A 16,229-nucleotide genomic window follows, 5' to 3' on the forward strand; every position below is an offset into this window, starting at 1 on the left:
TTAAAAGGAGTGCCATTTACATAGGTGAGAATGTCACCCCTACTTTATTCTGCTAAAAACAATTTGGTTTATTTCTCCACGTTAGAATTGGTTGTTGGTTGGTTATGTCCAATGTTCTCTTAGAGCGCAGGTTGTACAGTATAAGAAGACATCGGTTGAGCCTGGAAAGACAGCGTTCATAACGAGAAAAGAACAAAAACGAAATATTTCAAAGAGGTTTATTATTGATCACATAGCAAAGAGTTAATCGAATAAAAATAATCAAAAATATTTTTAAAACACCATTTTTGTTTGCTGTAAAATAACCGTGAATGCTAAATGAAATCCGTCACATTATCAAAATGACCAGTTATATAAAAACACCCCAACTTTGAACTTGCACTGTTATCCAACCTCTTCTGCCACTGGACACATCCCAGTCTAATTCCATCCCGGATTCAGGCATAATTTGTCTATCAAAGGGAAACGGTATATCATATCATATCCAAAATAAAAAAAATCCTACTTGTTCCCCTCCTTCCTCACAAGGCAAAAGAGGTCTATGCTGCTTTTGTCATGAGATGGACTGTGCTGCTGGACACAGCTGTATTGGCTGCAGACCCTGATCTTTCTTGCAGGTGCCACTGACTGCCAAATGTAAAATCTCCTTTTTAAACCTCTGAGCTCACCCGCATTTGGAGGGTGTCAACCATCCTGGACTCCATTGACCCTTGTGGTAATCCCAAAACCTCTCCATAGACTGCAATGGGCTCTACCCTGCCCAAAGCACAAACATTAGCTTCCACCCAGGCAGGCAGGCGACTCAGCAGGAGGTATGCCTTTCACTGCCATTGCATGTAAAGTCATGAAATGTATATGTATTCACACTGCAGGGCACACAGCACACACTGATTTTGTGCCAGCCTGTGCCTGAATACACACTCCCCTCGTTAATGTATGCCCATCCTTGCCTCTGCCACCAACATTTTTTCAGATCCTCTTAAAAGCATAACTGCCCCCTCATCCATGTCCCAAAAACTAAAATGATCCTTTATTCATTCCTGGTTAAAAGAAAAAATCGGTCTAAAGTAACGTGCATGCGCACCAGTGGAGCAACACCGGTGGCTGGAAGTGGCCTCCGCCATTTGCTGTTCGTTGAATCCACTGCACAGGCAGATGCAGTGACGTGGCAAAGATTAAACAAGAGGGAAATGTCCCAGGAGATGAGCGAGAAAGCCAGGAACTGCCAGCGAGTTCATAGCCTATTGTGAACAACCTTCCCTACATTTGAATACTAGGTTTGCAGTTTAACTTCAGTTCGGGTCACATGCTGTGGGCATTCCTGCCATCAAGTGGTGGGGTCCGTTATTGCAAAAGTGAAAGATCGGGCAACTGTAATGACGCCCTAAAAGAGCTTCCAAACCCGTGTGTCCTCTATTGTTTGGCAATGTGTTAGTCGCTGATTAGAGCAGCAATGCTACAGAATATTTCTCCGTTTCTGAAAGTAAAGGTAGGATGCCACATTAATCCCTCATTCCACAAATATTCCTCATCCAATGTTCTTGTATCATGGACACCTTTGGTGTTATATCGATATTATTTCCTTTAAATAAGGTGCACGCCTAATATGCCGTCTTCTGGGCACTACTGTGGGAGGAGGGGGGGGGGGGTTCTGCTGCGTTTCTCGGCTGTTGGGTAGTAAGAAAGAAAAACAAGAAAACTGTGACAAGACAATGTGCCATAATGCAAAATAGTAAAAGGCGCGCAATCCCAAGTCTCTCTACAGGACAACGCGCTGGCGTCTTCGATAACAAACAGCAACATGGAGCCCGCAGTCCATTCTCGGCTGCCCCTTAATTAACGTTTCTGGGCAAATTGTTGGATTTCTGCCTCTGGCCCCTTATATGTGAAAGATGGAGCACCTATGACACATGCTAAACACCAGCATGTCCTGCTTTCTTAAGTGCAGGACATGTACTCAGGCACAGGATAATAAACAGCAGAGCAGCACTTTCCCCTGAATAGATCTGCCATGGTTAGGCCTGGGCAGAATGACCCACCATCCTGATGTACGAGGCCCGCCATGTGATGCGACTCTGTGTTGTCTGAATTCTGCTATTGCCTTGAGTCTTTCGGTGTATACACAGTGTCTGAGGGCTCTTAAACAGCTGAAAAGAGAAGAAAAAAAAAGCATGTGCAAGGCCACCACGAACCCATATATTATCACATTCTATATTCTTTGCGACTCCCTGTCCCTTCCTAGAACAGTAAAGGTTGATTCACAGAGCGGTTACTGGTAGTAACTCTGACTTACTCCTGCAGAGACGCCTTTCGATTCACAATGTATTTAATATTACTCCTGGAAGGAGAAGAGTGCAGCATTAGTACAACAGATTTGATATCCTTCAGCAGTCTCTCCGAGTTGCTCTTGGGAACTTCTCTGTGAATCAGTCCGTAACTCTCTGGATCTTTTCCAGAAAGACGATGACCCAAAACCTTCAGGTTCGCCATCACCAAAGGACCAACATCCCCTGCCTCCCACAACAGAACCATCTCTTTTATCCACCCCTGCAGCAGCTCTTTTTCACTCTCAGCCATGATTTTCACAGCATGAGTAAACTTAAAAAAAAAAAATAAGGAAATTAACTATTTTGACACAAGAAAAAAACAAATCCAAAAAAGGAAAATTAATGTCAACATGAAACGTCTCTGGTCCATAAAGAAAAAGGGCATCAAATATCTTGTCGTCACAATTATAAGTAATTCTCTACAAACAGAAACAGGGTTTTTGCTATTGCATGAATAGCTGACATTTCTCCTGCTGAGAATGCAAGTTCCGAAGAGGAAAAATGTATGTATATATCTTCCTTGTACACGGGTACCTTGCAGAAATTAAGTAATTACCAGTTTTTCATTGGGTAATAGCAACAGACTTGTTTAAAATATCTTAATTATCCCCAAAAATGAGGCCTGTATTTTACCCCTCTAGAAAGAGGGTTCACGGTTCAGTAAATGGGGGGAGGGGGGGTTCTTGGGTGAACGGCATTCCACTTGATATGTAGACAGTTGTGTTTTAAAGCACGTCCATAAATAAAAACTTTTTTTTTTTATTATTAAGCGCCTCAGTAGAAAGGTGTTGGAATGTGCAATGTATTTTCCATGCAGCGTGTCGGAAATAAACGTTTCATGCTTCCTGCACCTTTTGCAAGGCCTAAAGAATTCAAACTTGCAGCCCCAAAGAGGAATCCTTCCGAAAACTAATGACAGAACTCTGTTGCTGCATAAGAGTATTTGAGTTTGAGAAGCAAGGTGAACCTGTATTTCGTGCTACATGCACAATTCCCAACATTCCCTAGGCAGGCCACCCCCTATCCTCGCCAAGCACTGCACCACCGCACAAAGATGACAACAAAGGGCCGGATTACGAGTTCGGCAGTCTGCCAGTTTACCGCCACAATCATTTCCTGCTACCGCCTTTGGATCCCGGGGCATTAAGGAGCGGTGGTATGGCGGTGCGAAATCCCATTTCTGGAGACCATGGGAATCCTTCGGATCTTTGGCTGATTTACTGTGACATTTGGGGGTAAAGTGGAGGATTTAACTCCAGCATTTTGCTAAAGATGAATCCGCTCCTTCGTCTCCAAACGCGGAATTCTGTGATGCAATAATAATGGCAGTAAACCCATTATTGCCAAAAAGGCGGTAGTTACAGAATTACCACCACTTTTTTTATGCGCCACCGCATTCGTAATGAGGCCCAAAGTATTTTTGCAAACAAATGAACAAAACAAAATCCTCACAATGTACTTATTATTGTTTCGACTGAGGGCCTTAATTAAATAAGGATCTGTGTGCGTGCTTTGAAACACAGGCCTCTCTAGATTCCACTCCAGTGGCCAGCAAGAGAACCTAAAACGGGAAGCGCATGCTGCCTGTATATTGATCCACAATTCCCAGAGGAAATCATATGAGGTCCTGGCAGCGAATGGCTGTCCAACTCCAGGCCTCGGCAGCGGATCCATGTCGGGTTTTTAGGATACCCTTCATTAATATTCATGAGATTCATTTGCATGCAATGATTCTAAATGTATGCACATTTTTCCTCGTGAATATTGAGGGATATTCTAAAAACCCGTCAGGATCCCGACCCCTGAAAGCCTGGAGTTGGACAACCCTGTGTAATCTTTCACCCTCCTTTATTTTAAACTTTTTAAATTAGGTCTGAAAGCCTAAGTCTGAAGTACCCTTAATTGAATCCACTCTGAAATGCAAAGAAGGTCAGACTATTATGGATATTACGCATCAGCCGCAATATGGCTGTAAGCATTTTCTTTTCAAAACAAAGTGCATGAGAAATGACCTGTGAAATGCATTCTCATAGAAGACAACTGCAGGGCTAATTTCTGGGTCTAATTCAGATAATCATACAAGTCTGATGCCGTTTTCTGAGGAACCACAAGTGATTACTTACATGTTTAAAAAATGAAATGGGCATGCGAGTGCCCTTTTAGAGGCACTTTCATTCTCACCCATTGCTGTTCGAGCAGCACTTCCTGGTTAGGAAAAGAAGCCAATCCTAAAGAAGGTGTTCAGGGGAATGCTTAAAACCAGTGCTGGAAAAGGCCGCAACGCAGCTCTCCCACATGCAGCATTGCTCACCGATTTTTGGGGCATTTGAATGTTTTACATTTTGTCCTATGAAAACAGGGACTGATGCTGTTCGGTAACAGAGGCGTGTTCTGGGGTCTTGGTCATAACTTTAGGTATCTGCATACCAGAGAAGAAAGGAGAGTTACATTGTTTAAGGAGAGTCTATTGCTGCCACGCCGGTTGCAGCCATTTTACCAATGCATACTGCAAAACGGTATTGATTCACCTCTTTGGCAGACTTATGTAGCGGCCACAACCCCACGCGGTCTCATGAGGCTCATGGTCCCCTAAATCCCTCCCAGCGCCACCCCAGTGAGGTTTTGATTTTCACTATACACATGATGCTAAGAACCATACGCTACAATTGTTTCAGTAGGGCCACATGGACTACAATTGGAAAGGCAGATTTGATCAATGGATTGACAGCATTCGCCAAGAAAATATCACAACCGTTAATCATGTCAAATATTAGTGAGTCTTTCTGTGCTTATTAAAAGTGGTTCTTTGTTTCTTGCAGCCATCTTTTAACCGCTGAGGTAACTGACTTGACCAAATTTCCCACACGCTGCACAGCACTGTATCCCAACACAGGCCACCGCAGACAGCAGCAGTAGCCTGATCTTCACACCCCTGCTGATTTTCAGTTGAAGGACAAATCGGTCTACTATGAGCGGTGTGCCTTCCACACTGCCTATGCAGACTGCCGCCTTGCATTCTGGGGGACATATAGGCTGAGGACCAAAGTGAATGAAGGCAGGACTAAAATGGACTGGAGCACGTCTGTGGCACATCTTGCAGATAGGACTGGAGGGTTATAAGGAACTTGAAGGTGGCTGCCTAGGGTGCAATCAGCAGAAGGAAAATAGGTGGTGTTTTTTTAGCTCTACGATATAAGACTGATTTATCGTTTTGAGGCAGGCGGGGCCAAAATGGGGCTGCATCAACTTGGGCTCTGGTCATGTCTACGGGAAGCCATTAAGGCAGGTGATCAGTTTCTATCTTGTCCAGTGGTGGAGATTGCTCCGTCAGCTGGTGGAGAACAAGGAAGCAACACACTCTTTGAAGACGACGTCCTTGACACGGAGATGGAAGCCAAGGTCATGGATCCTTAAAATAGCAAAGTAATATTGTGTACTGGTGCAACAGCCTGGCGACAATTAATCTGTGCTACGTCATTGTGGGCTACACTCACAGGCGGAGCCGACAAAGTGAGTTCACCCCCATATTAATCTTTTTTTTGTCAAACGTTGGGGTTATGTGTTATATTCATGGCGGTGGGATACAGATCCACACCGCACACGTATAGGGCCGGCCTGTTCTACCGGTTAAAAGTGCTGGATGTTGAAGTTCTTGCTTTCACATATGTTTTTGGGCTTTTCTCTGAAGTTGCCAGCTTCCAGTTGGAATGTCATTAACCCTAGAAGACAGGCTGCAGTTCTCACCACAGCTGCAGAGTCACTTGAGTTCATCTTTCTGGGCCGTTAGCGTTCCACAGAGACTCTGAATGTGTTAAATAAGGCTTTCTCTTTCTTTCCACACAGTTGGAAGCTTGAGTATGGCCGTGGGCAGCTGTTGAAGAGAAGCAGCTGTGCGCCAGAAAAAGCAAGCAATCCTTGCAGAGAGCGACAGTCCCACCAAGTGCAGACGGAGGTATTGTGGGGGCATTCCTGCGTGCCCGGGAGCAGACCCTGCTTCACTTTAGGCCAAGTGTACAATGGCAGCCAAGGGCTGAGCCCACTTCCTTGAAGGATTAAAACGATGAGCCACAAAAAAAACACACACCTTTTGAGTCAGCACTCCTCCGGGTACTCCGCATTCTCCAGCTCCACGCTGGACAGGAAGCGCCGCATGGACTTCCTGCAGTTGTAATCCAGGGTGGTTGTGTAGACAGTGGTGGTGTGCTTAGGGTACACAATTGTGGTGCTGAGGTACCGCTGGGGCTTGTTCCGTGGCTCAAAGTGGACCTCAGCCCTGTAGCTGCGCCAAGTACAATCTGGGATGCATATGACCCTTTGGCTGCAAGCAGACACCCCCAGACCCACCGGCAGAAGAACGTTGTCAATGAAATGCTTTTCGGAATCATACTTCACGGAGGAGGTGTACCTGGGTGGGGGGAAATGAGAAGAAATGCTTGTGAATAAGAACCATGAACTCAGATCTCTAGCAGACACAAATGCTGAAGCAGCTTCTAACATTTTGTCAATTTTGCTTTGCAGGTCACAGAATGTATTGGTTCCTAAACTAAAAAAGGTAATACTGTAGAGGCTTCTCTAACCCTTCCGCCTCTTTGGCTACTCAACAACAGTCACTTTCCCAACCAAGCACTAGTACAGACAAGCACTGCTTTAACATTGTCGTCCACATTGACCGCCAAAGCTACAGATTTGCCTGATTTCTTAAATATTATAAGTTTTCCCTCTAGGCATTTGTATTCCTTCACACTGCACCAGCGTTTAGCCTCTTGCCAAGTTAACTCATGCAGTCGTGTCATGCTAGGGTGTAGGTTTTCTGCTATGTTATGCTCTGTGTACAGTGCGTCATGCAGCGTAAAGTAAAGGACACTTGCGACGATGACCCCTGGAGAATACCAGCTTGAAAACAAAGCAAGCCGCGTGAACGTGTGGCGTCAATAGAAATAGAAATAGAAATAGTCCACCAGAGGGCGACGTGTTCAGCGTCGCTGCTCGCAATGGGCGCTGGTACGACGTCATTTCTTGCCACTCCAAAAGAGGGGGGTATGGGTTTGCATGGTGGAGTGAGCGAAGGCCAAGGGGGCATAAAGTGGTACTCACCAGTAAAACAGGATAATCCTGCCGCTGATGTTTTTATGAGCGCCATTTTCGCACCTGTCTTTATACTTGGCATTTCACGTGTATCGGGCTTGTGCGAGCACACCTTTACCTACAGGGTGCACCAGCAGTGCAAAGTGGAACTAGACTGCAAATGTTCAAAGAAGCCCATTTAGCAGAGTTCTAAGGTGCACTCTTAGCTTAACCTCCAGAATGGACATCCAACAATGTGCTTAATTGCGTTTGTCTCTTCTGGCTGGTCGATTTTACTTACTATGTTTCCCAAGCAAATTCATCACCAAGATCCCAGTGATTTTCTGGGTGCAGACCCAACTGATGAGATGGAATCCATTAAGAGTGCTGCATACTTTAGGTGGTAACCACTCAAGTGGTCGGGTAAAACATGTAGGGGTTCGTTTGATAAGTCCCCATAATTTGGCGATGGGGAGCCGGTGCATGAACACTTCAACGTAAACAGCTACCCACTGCCAAATAGTGGTCATTTGCACGACGGAGTGCAAATGTGCATGACAAAAGGTGGCATACAAGCGTGTACACGGCCTTGTGTCCTGCACTTTTGCACTCCGCCATTTAAATGAAGTATACCACCTGTCGTGTGCCCACGGCAGGCAGTGTTTACAATGGATGCCAATGGAGCACGCCTGGATTATGCGGGTGCATAAAGCTGGCGGGCTCCAGAGGGATTCGCAGAATTCGCACCGCGCCTCCTCTCCACCAGGCAAATGGACGAAAATGAGCCGTGGCATAAGGCTTCTACACCGTCCATTAACATTACAGCGCATATGAAAATGAGTCCTGTAGAATGATAAAAGGTTGTGTTATGTGTTGGAGTTCTATCATAGATTTGAAAAGGCAGAATAAAAATGTAGATTCAATAATGCTTCTTAATAAGACAAAACACTATTACCAAGGACAGACCTATTGTCAAACGGGAATGATGGGGGGGGTTAAGGTAAATTAAAAGGGGTCGTTATGGGATGCATTCAGCCCTACAGATAAGGGGTGTATCGGCCACTTTTAATCCCTAAAAATTAACAAATAATCCCATAAAATAAAAACAAGGAGTAAAAATGATCCCTAGGAAAAAGACCTGTAGAATCCTGCGCCCCTGCTTTCACCCTCACAGCTCCATGGATATGTTTGGACCAGTAGTGCACGTAGCACCACAGGAAAAAAACTATTTTAACTGCCTGATTGGAAGAGGCAAACATGTATCTTTTAATGTTCATGAATAACTGGAAGCAGAGAAATAAATATGACAAAAACATTTCAGTTAAATCATATTTTTACTTGCTTATAAAAGACTCTCATTGGGAACTGGATTTGCGTTTTTTACTCCCCAAAAAAACTTTTAGTCCCAACTTTAAAAATAGGGAGTAAAATGCTCCCACTCGACCAGTGGATGCATTGACTGATCTCTAGTACTGCAGTAGAGGCGGCTTATGGCACAGTTGGGGGTGGGTAGGATGCAGTAAGAGCAGTCTCTCGGGTGATGTTGTAGTGGGGTATTAAAATGTAAGGGGTTGTGGCGCACCTTCCCCCATTGTGAAGTATTGTGGTATGGATGCAGGGGTTTGCAGTGGAAGAGTGGCGTATGCAAGGTTTCCCCTACTATGTGGTCTAGGGCATGATAGGGTATTTCAGGGACTGGGAACGGGTCTGGATATACAATAGGTCAAACTGTCAGCATAAACCGATATATGGTAGATAGACATTTTGACTTACATACTTTTTTCGACATTTGCTCACTATATGTTATTTTACCTACATTCTTGGACATTTTCACTTAGAATCCTGTAGAGTATTGCACACTCCACCAAATAGTTCTGGGACGGCGAATCCCGTGTCACACCAGTGGTGGAGGGGGTAGCCTGCCCCTTTCAGAGACTTCCCAACAGAAGTACACGTCATGCTGGCTCTCAATAATGGTTTAACCAATCGCTCCAGAGATGGCCCTCAAAAATGCCATTCTCTGGTTACTTTACTGAGGCTCCTTTCTAGATGATCCAACGCTGCAATCGCCATTATACCAAATTCCAAACATAAATGACAACGAGGCCTAAAATTGGTTGACAAAGATACTATAAAAGACTTGGAACGAAATCTAATAGAGAGTTGTAAATGTTTGACTTGGTGAAAAAGACTAATTGTTGTAAAGTTGAGTAAAAATGGTATTCATTTATGAAAAATGCTTTAATAAATTAAAAATTAAAAAAAAAAAAAAAAATTCTGGAGTTACCTCGCGGCACGGCTTGGGCTATCCTGCCACAGCCGTCCGACCTCACGGGTTGTCAAACTTGCATCTCTGGTGCACTGTTTCTTTCACAGGAAATCTGGAAAGACCATTGGCAGCTGCGGCCAAGTCCTCCATTTTGAACATGAATTTGAACAGCTGACAAGCCTTTTCATTCTTGGGGTTGCCTCGCTTGACCCCTTTACGGTGAAGGATGCCGACAGCGGCTCACAGACGGATCTTAACATAAATCCTTTACACGCAGATTAGTCCTGAAGTATTTTATCCCGCCTTGTGAAACATTGAAGCGAGTGCAGCATTATGTTACAGCCTAGCATTTCTCTTTTCAGTAAGCAGGGCACCCGCATTACAGGCACCGGCGTCTGTCATCCTAGTGTGCAGCCAGTGAACTGAATATTGCAAAGTCAGGGGACCAGAGTTCTGAGGCCCTTCTTTCCTCATGCAATCGGCAAGGCAGCTCTTTGGGTTGAGCGCCCGTTGCAGGTCCCAGGTCTGCACACTGTCAGGGCAAGCTAAGCATGTCCTCCTTGGAGCCAATCTGAGTGCTATTGACTTGGGACATATTTACTTAATTGACTTTAGGGGCTGTGCTATATAAATGGTCAACATTTCCTAAACATACACAAGGATACGTGCCCCCCCCCATATTCTAATAATCATTATTTCATGAATTACTTTAAAAGATTCCTACTTCCATGCAAGCTGGTCTACCAAACGTACCTGCCAGCCAACAAACAGATCTTAATCGCCCCCATAACCTACCATTGAAGCCCTTCTGTCACTGCTGTACTCAGGTGCCACGTCCCCACAGTTAAGTGGGGCTGCACATTTCACAAGGGACTTTGGTTGCTCTCCTTTAAAAGCAATCACCCCAGAGTGCAGAGACAGCATACCTCCAGCTGTGGCACCCAGTATCATCAGTACAGCAGCCCATTATAGTAGAAAAGTGAGGGTCTTATTAATCTCAGCCCATTCATTAAGTAGCATCCAGAGTGCCTTCAGCTTAGGGTTGGGCGATATGGAGTTTTAGAGATATATCGATATATTGTCAATATCAATATGGGATGAGACAATATCGTTAACATCGAGATATATGCATTGTAAAGGCATCATGAAGCAAGACACAGACAAGTTCAAATAAAAAGGCTTAATTAACTTGAAGGTCAGAATGGTGTAAGGCCTAACCTGCCCTATACTACGGTGGGATTTCCCTACCTAAATAAACTAAGGATAGTCTGAGTCAGTAAGTTCAACTTAAAAGTCAGCCTGCGTCCAAAACCTATCCTTGCCCTCACAACTAAAGCTAAACAATGTTTAGGGAGATCAGCAACCAAAGTAACGGTGCTCAAATGAAAGTTCGAAGCCGTTTCCAGCTCCAGGCTTACTCTTGGCTCGCTTCCCCAGGTTATGATATATGACATGATATGGCATTTATAACGCGCCTATACACAAGTGTTTCAAGGCACGGCAAAGCAATGGAGGGGGAACAGAGGGAAGACAGACAACTATCCTACTAGGCCAGGTGTCATTCAGATCGCGCAAGTGCATGGGAAGGGAGCAAGTGCGGGGTGGGAGGGGACAGTGCAGTACATGGGATAATCGAATAAATAAACCATACGTAAAAGTACGACCAGCAGGTGGCAAGTGCAAGAGTAATTGCAACCATCAGGTGTCAAGCGCTGGTAGTGGGACTGTAGGGATACAGAAACAATCCCCAAGTGCGGGGGTTGCCAGGAGGGCAGTGCAGGTGTGCGACTGGCGGGGAGGGGACCTGGGCCCGAGATCAGAGGGTGGTCAGGTAACCAGTGCAGTTTCAGCCAGGAAGTCTGCAGGGGAGAGGGGGAGAAAAGCAGAAGCAAAGAGAAAAGTTTTGAGGTGCTGCCGGAACTGGAGATGGTTCTCCTCAAGTTTCAGGGAAGCATGGAGGCTGTTCCAGAGGGAGGCCCAGCTGAGGAAAGATCTACCACCAACTAAATGCTTGGAGAAGTAACTGACCCTAAGTAAGTTAGAGGCAGATGAGCGAAGAGCTCGAGAAGGAAGAGAGAGTTAAAGGTATTGAGGCCCCAGGCCCCAGAAGGCCTTGTGGACAATGCAGAGGGTATTGAATTTAATCCTCGCAGCCACTGGGAGCCAGTGCAGAGATTTCAGTCCTGGAGCGATACGTTCCCTGGGCTTGAGGCCAAGGACAAGTCTCGCAGTCCTGTTCTGGATGAGTTGCAGAGGGCGGAGAGTAGAAGCAGGCAGATTTAGAAAGAGGCTGTTGCAATAGTCCAGCCTAGAGAGAACCAGAGCTCTGGAGACAGTGAGCTTCTGGGGGGAAGGAGAGGAAGGGAAGAATACCTCTGATGAGGTGCAGCTGGTAGTGACTTCTTAGAGATGTCAGAAATGTGAGGAGAGAAGGAGAGTGTGGAGTCGAAGATGACCCAAGGTTTTAGCCTCACAGGTGGGAGCAGGAAGAGGGCCAAGAGAGGCCGGCCAGAGAGTGACAGGAAAGGAGGGTGCAGGTGTGCTGATGAGGAGAATCTCAGTCTTAGTGGCATTAAGGGAGAGATCATTGGCAGGACGTGACTCCTGGATGGCGGACAGTCAGTCAGAGATGAGAGAGGAAGAAGAGGTGGCTGAGGGTAGCCTGAAAATGAGCTAGGTATCATCTGCATAGCACTGGAAGTTGGGGCAGAGTGCGGCAATACGGTGGGCAAGAAGTGCCAGGTATTGATTGAACAGCCAGGGAGACAGGTAATACCCATGGGGAACCCCAAAGGTAGAGATAGAGGAGATGAAGGACCCAAGTTGATCCTGGGAGGGTCGATCAGAGTGGAAGGAAGTCAGCTACACCAGGGCATGACCGGTAATCCCCAGGTTATCAGAGAGACGGTTGAGCAGGATGGCATGGTTGACCGTGCCAAAGGCAGAAGAGAGATCAAGTGAGATGAGGACACAGAGTGTTGGTATCAAGGTTGGAGAGCAGGTCTTCACGGATGTTCAGGAGAGCAGTTTCTGTGCTTCTGGCAGCCCTGAAGCCATACTGATGATCATGGAGACAATCAACAGATTCAGTGTGAAGATTGAGCTGGGAGATGGCCAGCTTTTCCAGGAGTTTGACCAGGAAAGGAGTGATGGAGATTGGGCGATAGTTAGCCGGCCAGGATGGGTCGGCAGAGGGTTTCTTAAGAAGAGGGCGCACAAGGGAGTGCTTCAGGGGGGGGGGAAGGAAGACTCCAGTGGCAAAGGAGTGGTTGCAGAAGTCGACCAGAGCAGGAGCCAGGGAGTCAATGGGGTCCTTGATGGTTTTGGAGGAACAGGGATGAACCTGTTTTGACGAGACTTTCATAGATTGGACTGGTCTAGGGGAGAACAGGGGAAAGGCAGAGAAGGAGGGATGAGAGGTGGCCGAAGAAGGGCCAGAGGAAGAGCAGGGAGTAGAGGGAGGAAGGGAGAGGAGAGAGAGAGGACAGGATGTTCAAGACAGTTCCAACAAAAGGGTATTGGGGTTCCCTTCCCCAGGTTCAACAAAGTTCCATGGTCTAAGGGCTCCCTTCCCCAAGTTCAGCACAGTTCTATAGGCTTCAAGTTCACAGTCTTATCAACTTGTTTAGTTTGCCTTTTCTTCCCACAACTTGAACAACTTAGGACGACCAGCTTCACTTGGTTTACTCCACGGAAGGGTTCCTCGGTCTAGGCACAGTTGTTGGACCACACAGTCCACCCATCACTGATCACACAAGTGATAACCCTTGGTACTTTACAATTGTTCCGTTCTTTCTCATAGGACTTCCTTGACAACACAGGTTTCCTTTCTGCATCTGTGCTAGAAGTCCACTTATATTTCTGGTTCACTTTTACTGGCCTCTTGCCTTTATAAACATATGACTGTTGAACACTTTCGCTTGTGGCATTTATCCGCATTAGCACCGTGCTTTCACAATGTCCAATAGTGTTTTGCTTTTCGCTCTTTTGACTTTGCTTGCAAATGCTGTTTCTCTCATTTCCTCTCATTCACAAATGCACTACACTTTCAATTTCAATTGTGCAATATTCTCATATTTTCTTTTTAATTCATCATTCAAAACGTTCTCCTTGCTTTTCAACTTGTTTGGTATTCAGTAGTTCATATTTGGTAATCCGACCCATTTAGCAGTATTCAGAACAAATTACTTGCTTGGCATTTTGTTTGGTATTCAATAATTCACTTTTCCTTCTCCAGATCCCTCCATTGTGTATTCGTGCTTGTTCAGCATTCACCGCAACCCACACCATGTCCCTGGAGCACCCCGGTCTGAGTGAACCTTCCCCGTCACTCACCGTTGTACACCCACTCCTCCGGGTTCTCTGGTCTCACTTCTGGGTTCTCGCTTGCTCCTGAGGTTCTCCGGTGAGCATCACTCGCCCCCACCAGTTCTTCCTGCAGCAGTCAACGGCATCTTTGTGTTCGACACTCACAACAGGGAGCACAAGGCAATGGGCTTCGTACAGCTCCAGACCCTCTTGCAGCCCGCAATGGCCTCTGAGTCTTCCTGGCTTCTCTGCTGTCAGCGTCCTTTTCACCGGCCCATACTCTGCCCCCTCGACCTCGGATGACCATGCTCTCCAGCCCAACTGGTTCTCCTCTCTGCTTCCTCTGATGCTTTTTATACAACTGCAACCATTTAACAGGTTGCCATTGTGAACACTTAGTTTTACTTGCCTGATCATAGTTATTGGGATATGCCTGACCCTTACGGCAGTCCTCAGACCACCTCCTAATCTTAAGAGTGGGGAAATGACCTTTAGTGTTCACTACTCTTAGTCGCCTCTTCCTCGTCCCAGTACTGTAATGGTCTGAATGAGGAAAAATGGTTAGCAACAGTCTATAAAGGCAGGGGGGAGGGTAAGGTTGATTCTCACTAGAAAAGGGGGGATTCCATGTCTCGCCTACTGATATCCTCTCCTCAAGGACCCTCCACCCAGGTCATCTTCCCTCGCATCTCCACCCCCACGGTCAGGATCCAAAAGCGATGGCCTTTTCCTGGACACCTGACAAGAGGCTCCAACAGTTTTAGAGATATGTCGATATATTGTAAATATCGATATAGGACGAGACAATATCGTTAACATCGAAATATATACATACATTGTGAAGGCATCATGAAGCAAGACAATGGCCCTCATCACAAGGTTGGCGCTCCGGTAAGAACGGCACCGCTAAGGCAATACCGGCATCCATTACCGCTGCAATGTATCATGACCCTAGATGCCGTTGCTACCAGCATCGTCAGGGACCCGCTGTGGCCGTGCACCACCGTACCGGCATGCGGGCACGTGCGCAGATGGGGGAGGCCTTAATACCGGCATGCCGCAAAGAAGGGGACACCACGAGTCGCACGTACAAGTACATACCGGCATCGAGATGCCGGTAAGAAGGGCCACCATGATGCCGGCCATACCAGCATCGCGGACCACCTGTAAACTGCAAACTGCTGTGTAACGAAGTGCCACAGGTGCACACAATCAGCACAGGTGGAGGCAATGGAGTCAGGGTCAGCACAAAAGGAGCACACCCACACACCACAACCCCTTCCAAGGCAAAATGCTACCACTTGTACTTGCCATACAGGGCCTGGAGGACATGCCTGCACTGCTACTCCTTGAGCAGGCAGCACAACAGGAAACAGAGGAGACACAGGAGGAGAAGGAGGGTGAGACATGCACAGCAAATCCTACCAGTGCAGGTGGTCGCTCCACGCAGACAGCCAACAATCCCACGTATACGGGCCAATCCATTTGACGTAACCCCAGCACAGATCCACACCCTGTACCGCCTGGACAGAGACACCATCACCAACATGGTGGAATTAATACGTGATGACTTGTTCAGCCTGATCAACATCTGCACAGCCATCCCCCTTTGCTGAAGGTGGCATCTGTGCTCCACTTCCTGGCCACAGGCACTTACCAACACACAGTGGGCCAAATGCATGGCATGTCCCAATCATGCTTCTCTGTTGTGTTAAACCAAGTGCTGGATGCACTACTGAAGCACGCAAGTGCCCACATATCCTTACCAAGGACACCACAGGAGGCAAATGCCACCAAAATAGCATTCCATGCACTGGCAGGCATGCCCAATGTAATTGGTGCCCTCAACTGTACCCATGTAGAGTTGGTAGTCCCACATGCCGTGGAGGCGGTGTACCACAATCGGAAGCTATACCATTCCATCAATGTGCAGATGGTGTGTGATGCCAGCCAGATAATAACACATTGCTGTGCCAGATACCCAGGATCCACGCATGATGCCATGGTGCTGCGGAACTCCTCACTACCCCGCTACATGGAAGGAGACGTTGTACGAAGTGGCTGACTGTTGGGTGAGTCTGCCCTCTGGGCCATGGGGGCAGATGGATTTGGGGGGGATACATGCATATGCAAGGGGAATGCCCTCTGGGTCATGGGGGCAGATGGATTGGGGGGGGGGGTACATGCATATGCAAGGGGAATGCCCTCTGGGCCATGGGGGCAGATGGATTGGGGGGAATGGAAGTTTCTTAGGCCATCCG

At 46.7% G+C, this 16,229-nt stretch overlaps 1 protein-coding gene across 1 annotated transcript in view; it reads right to left on the minus strand.

Annotated features, from left to right (window-relative positions):
- Positions 1-204: 204 nt before the first annotated feature.
- Positions 205-16,229, minus strand: part of RFLNB (refilin B) — a 58,544-nt gene continuing 42,519 nt past the window's right edge. Inside the window, exon 3 of the mRNA XM_069615167.1 lies at positions 205-6,732. Coding sequence (XP_069471268.1) covers positions 6,420-6,732 — 313 coding nt within the window. The 3' untranslated portion in view covers positions 205-6,419. The remainder of the gene's footprint in view (positions 6,733-16,229) is intronic.

The sequence above is a fragment of the Ambystoma mexicanum genome, chromosome 9, assembly GCF_040938575.1.
Source record: "Ambystoma mexicanum isolate Mex_15411 chromosome 9, UKY_AmexF1_1, whole genome shotgun sequence".
NCBI classification, from domain to species: domain Eukaryota; kingdom Metazoa; phylum Chordata; class Amphibia; order Caudata; family Ambystomatidae; genus Ambystoma; species Ambystoma mexicanum.